Raw genomic sequence first — 9265 nt, 5'->3', positions numbered from 1 at the left:
GTCCACCGGGCAGTAACTTGCCCGGGACCTGTCCCCCCGCTGGCGAGTTAGCCACACCACCACAAATGTGAACTACGCTTGGAGTTCAGAAAATACACAATGAGTGGTGTTGAGCAAGGGTTGTGGTCCTCTCAATGTATTTACTATTGTTGACAAATGTATCAACAAGACCCATCATTTCCCAGCATTTGCCTGATGGCTGGTATTTACTTCCTCCTCTGGAGATGCTGCAGAACAGGAGTTAAGACAGAATCAAACAGTACATGGGATTTTGTAACTCCTTTTTATAGAATTGGAACTGGCCCAGGTGCCAGATATCACCAAATACTTCCAAGACTTTTAGAATTCTGCCAAGAGTATCTCTTATGTTCTAGAATAGAAGGTTGGTGATCAAGATGAAGCTCTTAGTATCCGAGCAGAGCACCAAGCACCAAGCACCACATATTGGATGGGATGCCTCAAAGCCATTAATGCTGGGATCCTCGAGTCTTCACAACAGGCCAGAATCATCATTGGCTCAGAGTCAATCATTTGAGCATGATGGAACCAATGGAAGCTTTCTTGCTCCCTGCATCCTTGGGATTCCATTTGGGGCGGAGTCAGTTAATGATTGACAGCTGATGGTTTTTCCAGATATGTTGTGGGGGTTGACTATTCATTAAATCGTGGGCCTTTTGAGCCACCAGACCTTGGTGATGTGTTTTGAGATGTCCCATCCAATAAGTGGACACATTCAGTTTTATTTTCTTACTCTCGCTCTCCTCCAATCAGAGCTGCTGAAACCTGGTGCATGTTTTTTTAAGCCCCGCCTCTGCTAAGTGCTTGAACCAATAAAGGTTGGGGGGTGGGGGATATGAACCAATCCCAAAAAGGCTAAATACTGTCAGTTTAGACTTTGTTACTCCTCTAATTCTGATGTTGGAAACTTTGGCTAACCGGCATTGACTATGATGAGTTAACTACTAACTACATTTCAATCAGAAACACACAATAACATTCTCATAATCAAACCAAAATTAACCCCAAATGAATGCACATCATGCATGAGAAAACTGACAGCATGAGCGGAAGCAATAGACAATCATATTGCGGAAGACATTCACAGTATTTGTTGTTTATCCATTCCAATGAATTGACTGTCCTTTTTTAATTTACTTTTATTGTTTTAATATTTTTGTTTATGTTTTACAAGCTGCTGTACATATAATATTACATAATATTTAATACACATGATACTTTTTGTATGTTTATTATTGGTGAAAATTATTGAAATTTATATTTACTATGCATATAGTAACAAGTTATATTCTTAGCTAGTAGTATATTAGAATAGTAATTTTGCATAGCCACTGTATATGAAGCCTCCATTCTCCAACACCATGTACTTTATAGTGTGTGTGATATACATGATACTAGAAAGGTTCTATACTAGAAAGGTGTATTATTAGCTAGTTTAGTAGACAATTTAGTAGGCAATTAAATGTTTTTTTGTTTGTTAAATGCTCATATTACTGTTGTCGTGTTATGTGTTTTTGTGTTAACCTGTATGTGACTGAAACAGGCCAAGTACTACCTTGTCATATATCTGGCGAGTCTGGAGAACATGGATATCCTGGTTTACCAGGACCACCAGGTACTACTACTACACATATATGATGATTCATTGTTCGACCAATAGGGATGGAGCACAAGTTTTATCTCCCGCCTTCTCGACTAGAGAAATACTGAAAAACCTTTTCTGTCAGAAACGTCAGAATGTTTTGGGTATGGAACATGTGCTCTGGCTGGAGTACTTGTTCATGATGCACAGACCTCTCACGGGTAACATATTGTCTACCATTAACCCCACATGCAGTATCAAGGACAACATTACTGGTAAACGATACAAGGACAAGTGCGAGAGGTCTATTAGAAGAGTACTACCCAACTACTAAATGACTCATAATGCCCATCCCTAGTTGACATATTATTTGTTTAGTTATCAATGGTGTTGGAATTATGACTCCCAAAGGCTGGTCGTTACTGTTTTAACAGTATGCAAGCAATATACAGCAGTGGTTTGAGCTGCACTGGTAACTCTCTCCATCCATCAGGTCCCAAGGGTCAACCTGGCTTCGCGGGGGGCCCCGGTCGCCCAGGAATCGACGGTGGTAAGGGAGACAGGGGAGACTCTGGCTTTGGAGGACGGCCTGGACCACAAGGTAAACCTGTGTGTTGTTTTTCTTTTCTCGCTGATGATCGTTTGGTATCCCATAACGAATGAAACCATAATGAATGAAACCAAATGTGTATTCGGAAAAACGGCCGCGGATCAGAATTGCGGCATTGTGTAAAAGCGAAAGGTCTGTAGTGGTGGTGGTCAGAACCTCGATCCTACGTCTCCAAGAGGGTAAACTATTCAGGAACAAAACAACCTTTTCAGATTGACACCCATGTATGGGTTTTGAATCGGTTTCATGGGGCCAAAGGTCACGAACCTCACTTACTAACATAGAGAATATTAAAACACTTTCAATTCAAGTAAAAACATGAAAATTATTTAAATTGGTAGCAGTAGCCATAATATGGATGTGACTGAAATAATGACAATAAATTATTTTATACTTGGTACTAAGGTTTTGGCCTTATCCTTAACGTTGATCGAGCCATGTCCCTCCTTTTCAACCCCCCCCCCCACCACCACCACCACCTGCCTACTCCCCCCGGTCTCCACAGGTTTCCCTGGTCCCAGAGGAGAGCCCGGAGTTCCAGGTCTCCCAGGACAGAGCTACGATGGAGCCAGGGGGAAAGACGGCATTCCTGGGCGCCCTGGAGGAAAGGGACTGCCTGGAGATACGCTGGGGACCACACCCGGGGCCCCAGGGCAGAACGGGTTACCAGGGGCCTATGGAGAAAAGGGCCAGCCTGGGACACCCGGAGGGCCTGGTGCCCCTGGTAAGTTGAGAGAAAGAAAATGTACCTGTCTCAAACTAGGGACGCACCGATCCGACTTTTTCAGTCCCGATACCGATACCTGGGCTTTGGGTATTGGCCGATACCGAGTACCGATCCGAGACTGGGATCATTCTTTTGTGCAAGGCAACATCAGGCTTGACTTAAAACATTACTTTCCTAACTTAGTGAAACAAAATGTAACAAATTAACACACTGTTATTTCTTATTTTATTTATTATTATAATAAAAAAATGTTATCCGATATTATTATTATCTTTTACCGATACCCGATCCAGCTATTTTAGTCCTATCGGGGCCGATATCCGATATCAATATCGGATCTGTGCGTCCCTATCTCAAAACCCACCCTCTTTTCTTGATCCTCCAATCACGGACAAACAATGAGGGAAGCAACAGTTGTGATTGGAGGATCACAAGAAAAGAGGGCAGGGTTTGAGTTAGGTCAATATACTGTGTCTTTAGATTCTAAAACTGTGTAATGCAAGTTCCACCAAAACACTTTGGCCTAATGATGAATGTTGCCAACATGGAATCCTGAGTGTCACATCATGTCCATTATAAGCTTTTTGGAAAAACAGTACATCCAGGATGTGTCTCCTTTATTTAACATTGAAGGGAGATTTTAGAGCAATTCTCCCCCCACACACTTCATTTATTCCTCCTCTTGCCAAGGTGAGGATGCGCGTTCCGGCTACCCTGGCTTGAAGGGGGAGCGTGGTGCGGACGGTTTTCCCGGTCTTCCTGGTCTCCCTGGTCTTGATGCCCCATCAACAGGCCCTGTTCCCGGGCATGTAGGAGCGCCCGGTAACAGCGGATTCAACGGATCTCCAGGTGAGGGGTCTTAGAATAGTCTGGGATTAAGTTGGACTCACAATTCTAAAATTGTGATATTTCAGAAATTCTGGATGTTGACTCTTGTTTATGAAGTATCAGTTGTTTCTGTTTAACAATACAATGTATGAAGGCAGAACCTCAGAGGAGAATCAAAAATACTAAAGAGCAACTACACACCAAAAATAATATGAGTGGCGCGCGGGCTGTTTTGTGTTTTCCTTCGATCATGGCGTGCTTTATCGGGGGGTGTGCCTTGGATGGGGATGTGGTGGGGATTGATGTGTGGGTGTTTTGGGGGGACTGACTGTTCCGGGGGGGGGGGGGGGGGGGGTTCACATGCCTTCAAGCGACATTGTGCCTTTGTGCTTGTTTTGTACCATTATTGAGTCTGCACGTTTACATTGCACTACTTTTATTGTCTTTTATACCTATTCTTATATCTGCAATTTATGCATTGTTTTTTGTTCTATCAATCTGTGTGCTGATTATATGCCTATGTTAATTTGATACTATATAGATAGTTATTAATATTTGTTATTGTTATATTGTAGAAATGTGTGCATTGAAATGTCCCGACGACATTGAAAATGAGGGTGACCTCAATTGTCTTTTCGAGTATAAATAAAGGTTGATGAAGTCCGCATAGAGATTGCCATCTAATGGTTAATGCATGCTATTGCAATATACTATTGGCAGATCTTGTAGCTTTGATAAAGGTAACCTACATCACAGGGTAGCGAGATCAGCCACACTACTGCATTTACAGTCAGATGGAGTCTCTACAGATTATTGTTTTTGGTGTGTAGCTGCTCTTTAATGTTAACATAGTTTTGTTCCATTTTAGTCCCATAAGAAAAGAAAATAAGTTGTTCTTTTGTTCACTCATAGCTGTGAATACCCCACCCCCCACCCCGTCTCCCCACCACTACTCTCCTTTATTGACATATCTCAAACCCTGCCCTCTTTTCTTGATTCTCCAATCACAACCGTCGCTTTCCTCAGACAGCAACAGTTGTGATTGGATGATTGAGAAAGGAGGGCGAGGTTTGAGATAGGTCACTCCTCTTTTCCCACAGTATGTCGCTTTCCCAAACCTTCATTTGCCTCATTTGAAACACATTTGGTTGCCTGTTTTCTTTTTGTTCATGTTCACCAAAAACATCTCTTCTTCTCCCCATCTCTCCCTCTCCTCTGTTTCTTTATTCTTCCTCCTCCACCTCCTCCTCCTCCTCCTTCCCTACCTTCCTATACACCACCACCCATAATCTCCATCCATCCTCTCCTATTCCTCCATCATTCTCTTCTTGGTGTTGGGTCACTCTGCTAGGCTGCCAAGGTGAGATCCTCTTGCCCCCCAAACTTCCACCTGCTCCATCCTCCGCTTCCATCCCTCCGCTTCCATCCCTCCATCCTCCCACATTAGACCAGACCAGCCATAACTACCTACCCCCTCCTCCCCAAATGCTCCTCTGCTCCTCCCAACCCATTATGTGTAACACGGCACCTCTCAGTCGAGAAAGAGAGTCGAGAATGGAAAAGAGAAAATCAAAATAAACGTGACTTTCTTGGTCATTGTTTTTTTTTTTTTTTTTGTGCGGTCATGACTAATCATAGATGTTTGTGTGTTTAAGCCTGTTCAAACCTAACCTATGCTAGGTGTGTGTACTGCAGTAACTCCTGCTTGTGTGGCCCCTCTAGGAATGCGTCTAGACACCTTCTAGACGCCTACTGTATGCTAGAAGCCTAGAAAAGAAAAGAGACTTAAGGCTGTGATCAGATTGGACATCTTTTTCTTGCGCTCAAACCCGAGGCACGGCGGTGTACATGGAGAATCGAACGTGCACAATGAGCAATACCACTGATTACCCTTGCTACCTCAGCTAACATTACATAAGTTACTTAGATTACTACCGTTAGCATTGATAGCTAGCTAATGCTGGCTAATGTTGGCTACTATCAATACGTTTTCGATAATATTACCAGTATGTTATTCACCGCTCTCGATTTCTCTTCAGATACTTCAGATTTGTAATCCCTCCCCCCGGTTGACCAAGGAGGTGACATTGACGTCGGTGCACTCCGCAGCTAAAGTTGAACGTTTTTCAACTGAGAGCGCCCCAAAAAAGCATCACTTCAAAAACGCAAGGCGACAAAATCATTGATAACAATAGAAAAAAGGCACAGGCGCTTTCAAAAAGGCGTCCAATGTGATCACAGCCTTAGGCTTTCTAGGTATTTACAGTTCAGCAAGCTAATAGATTCTGGAATTGCACTTGAGTTTGTCCTGTATCTTTCCATAAAATCTGAACATTGCACCGTATTATTTTGATGGAGAAAAAAATATATATATATTTGAATATCCAAAACAATTTGATCTCTCTCTCGAGGCATAACAGCTTTCCATACTCTATCTGAAAGACATGCAGTCACCGCAGTAGAGGTGCACCAATACCAGCAGCAAGACAAAGTACAAGCATTTTGTTTTGAATCCTCGTCAATACCACGTACCGAAACCAGTCCTTTGCTTGATATTGACCATTTTTGACTGCCGCTATATTCTGTTGAAAATCACGTCGCGAGCCCATTCTGTCCGTTACTTTATTAACTTTATGAATCTAAACATCCATCGGTTTGAGGTCATTGGACACAGATTATAGATATAGATGTGTAATCCATTTTCCTCCATCAGAGAGATCCAACATGCATTAAAATGCAGGAAATCAACTCACTTTGCTTTGATTTCTACATGTTTCTTAGTATCTTGACTTTAGCATTGGGGAAATTCTCAGACACAGATACACCGACCAATGTCCAATACCAGTATTGATATCGGTGCACCTCTAATTCCTTTCCCTGTTCTAAGTGCAATTGCAGCCTAACATAGGCAATGAAACAATGTGACTGGACATGAGGATGTACATTGTCTCCTTGTTTGCCACATTACAGTGTGTATGTATTGCTTTCTACCGTTTTGGTGTATTACTTGTTGTGATGAACGTTGTGTATTTGATTCCGAGGTAAGTGTGTAAGGAACATGTAAGGAACAGAAAGAACCATTCGAAGGGTAGGCTTTGATACAGATGCAGCTCTCAGGACCCTGAGCTCTGCTCTGCACTGCTACTGCGGTAATCATGCACCATTAACCTGGCAGTGCTGTTAACGAGGCGCCCTTGCAGTATAGGTGCGATTTTTAAGAGCTGGATCTGTAGATATGCTGGATATTATGTTTCTTCTAGCTTCCAGGCAGTTGTGACTTAGACATAGCCATCCGTCTTGTAAGCCATTTCATCTGATAATAACTGAGCATGTTTAATCGTGATATCAACTGGGGGGAATCTGAACATTTGTTTGTATTTCCCACATCCCTGTTTTGGAGTGTCTGAGCAGTGCTGCACAGAGTGGAACCAGTTGATAACTGTGTGTCTCTCTCTGCATTCTTCCTTCCCTCCATTCGTCTATCTGTCCATTTTGTCCGTCCGTCCATCCAGGTTACCCTGGCCAGAAGGGAGCCAGAGGAGACCCAGGCTTCCCAGGGCCTGCTGGGATGAAGGGAACCCCGGGAGGATCCGGCATCCCTGGCTCACCAGGGCCCACGGGACCCCCCGGAACCCCAGGGCCCGGCACCAGAGACGGCAGCCCAGGAGGACCGGGCAGAAAGGGTACCGTGGATTCAGTCATTGGACTCCCATAAATAAGCCATGGACATTATATGTGACAGAGGCGACCCAAAGGACATCGACTGTGAAAGTATTGCATTGTGTTGAATGACGCTGACTGTTGTTTTTAAACATCCAATCAGGTGAGAGAGGTTTCCCGGGGGTTGTGGGATTCCCCGGAATGCCAGGCGGTCCCGGAGGCCTCGGACGCAACGGAGGGAAAGGTCTGCCCGGAACACCCGGACTGGACGGGTTGCCTGGAGGCCCGGGATACCCAGGACCGAAAGGTACGATACAGTACGGCATGGTAATATCAATGTGTCGGTATTCATAAGTAATAATAATAATAATAATAATAATATCTTAGATTTATAAAGCGCCTTTCAGGAGACCCAAGGCACTTAACAGGAGGGGGCATCTAGGGGAAGTGGATCGGGGAACAACCTAACAACAAAGTAAAAAAGAAAAGAGAGAAATCAGGCAGAGTGCAGGGATGTAGCACTACGGATGTTTGGAGGGAGGGAGTTCCAGAGGGTGGGTGCGGCAACAGAGAAGGCTCTGGGACCAACAGTCCGCAGGTTGGTGGTGGGGATGGAGAGGAGACCGGAGTCAGAGGACCGCAGCCTCCGGGGCGGGATGTAGGGATGGAGGAGGTCAGCTATAGGTACCGGGGGGGCAAGGGAGTGAAGGGATTTGTAGGTGATGAGGAGGATCTTGAAATTGATGCGGGACTTGACTGGAAGCCAGTGGAGGTGGATGAGGGTGGGGGTGACTTGGTGTGGGGTTTGAACATATTGTAGCCTGTTCAGGGCATTGCTGGGTAGCCCTACGAGAACAGAGTTTGCGTAGTCGAGACGGGAGGTGACGAAGGCGCGAATAAGAGTCTCTGCTAAAGAATGTTGCTGAAGACATCTATTTTGTGTGTGTGTGTGTGTGTGTGTGTGTGTGTGTGTGTGTGTGTGTGTGTGTGTGTGTGTGTGTGTGTGTGTGTGTGTGTGTGTGTGTGTGTGTGTGTGTGTGTGTGTGTGTGTGTGTGTGTGTGTGTGTGTGTGTGTGTGTGTGTGTGTGTGTGTGTGTGTGTGTGTGTGTGTGTGTGTGTGTGTGTGTGTGTGTGTGTGTGTTTATGCGTTGTCTAGGTGATCGAGGTTACCCCGGTCTCCCTGGCGTGCCGTCCCTTCCACTTCCATCAGTGTACCTGGAGAAGGGGGAACCCGGAGACAGAGCGTACAATGGCCTGCCGGGCTTCCCGGGACCAAGAGGTACACAGTGGACGACTACAAACTTTGTCACCTGAAGGTGTTATACTCAAGTCTTGTGTACATTGAAGGACAACAGAGGTGGAGTACTAGCATGTGATGTATATCACATTCACACTACCAAGTGACCTGGATTGACTTCACAGCTGGCTGTCCCAAAACACACGATTCTTCATCTGAAGGCTTAAAAAGTCTAACTATCACTGGTTTCATTATAAATACATGACTAATGTTAGTAATATAACACATTATAGCCTAATAGATAGAACTATTATGAAGGGGTGTCCCCCAGAGTTTGAACTTCAGCGGGGGGCTCAGCTCCCCTCAGGGGGGTCCGGGGGCATGCCCCCTGGGGAGAAAAACCCTGCCTCTAAATACTCATTTTCCATGAGTTTTGGGAGATGATAAACATGGTCAAAGATCACTCCACAATTTCCCATTAAGACACCAAGACCTTGAAGAACACCTTAGAAAAAAATATTAAATGGCTATTATGGGGACTAAGATCATCACACAGTTAGGCTTATTGGATCCACAATAACAAGAGTCTCAGTTTTTTCAGTC

General features: G+C 44.5%; 1 protein-coding gene across 1 annotated transcript in view; it reads left to right on the top strand.

Annotated features, from left to right (window-relative positions):
* Positions 1-9265, top strand: part of col4a6 (collagen, type IV, alpha 6) — a gene marked incomplete at its 5' end in the record, with an annotated part of 116749 nt that overhangs the window by 63878 nt on the left and 43606 nt on the right. Inside the window, 7 exon segments of the mRNA XM_084327701.1 lie at positions 1562-1633; positions 2094-2201; positions 2716-2934; positions 3628-3786; positions 7278-7448; positions 7589-7732; positions 8582-8704. Coding sequence (XP_084183827.1) covers positions 1562-1633; positions 2094-2201; positions 2716-2934; positions 3628-3786; positions 7278-7448; positions 7589-7732; positions 8582-8704 — 996 coding nt within the window.

This window comes from Notolepis coatsorum, assembly GCF_963971535.1.
Source record: "Notolepis coatsorum genome assembly, chromosome: 13".
In the NCBI taxonomy this organism is placed as follows: domain Eukaryota; kingdom Metazoa; phylum Chordata; class Actinopteri; order Aulopiformes; family Paralepididae; genus Notolepis; species Notolepis coatsorum.
This window is presented reverse-complemented; position numbering and strand designations above follow the sequence as displayed.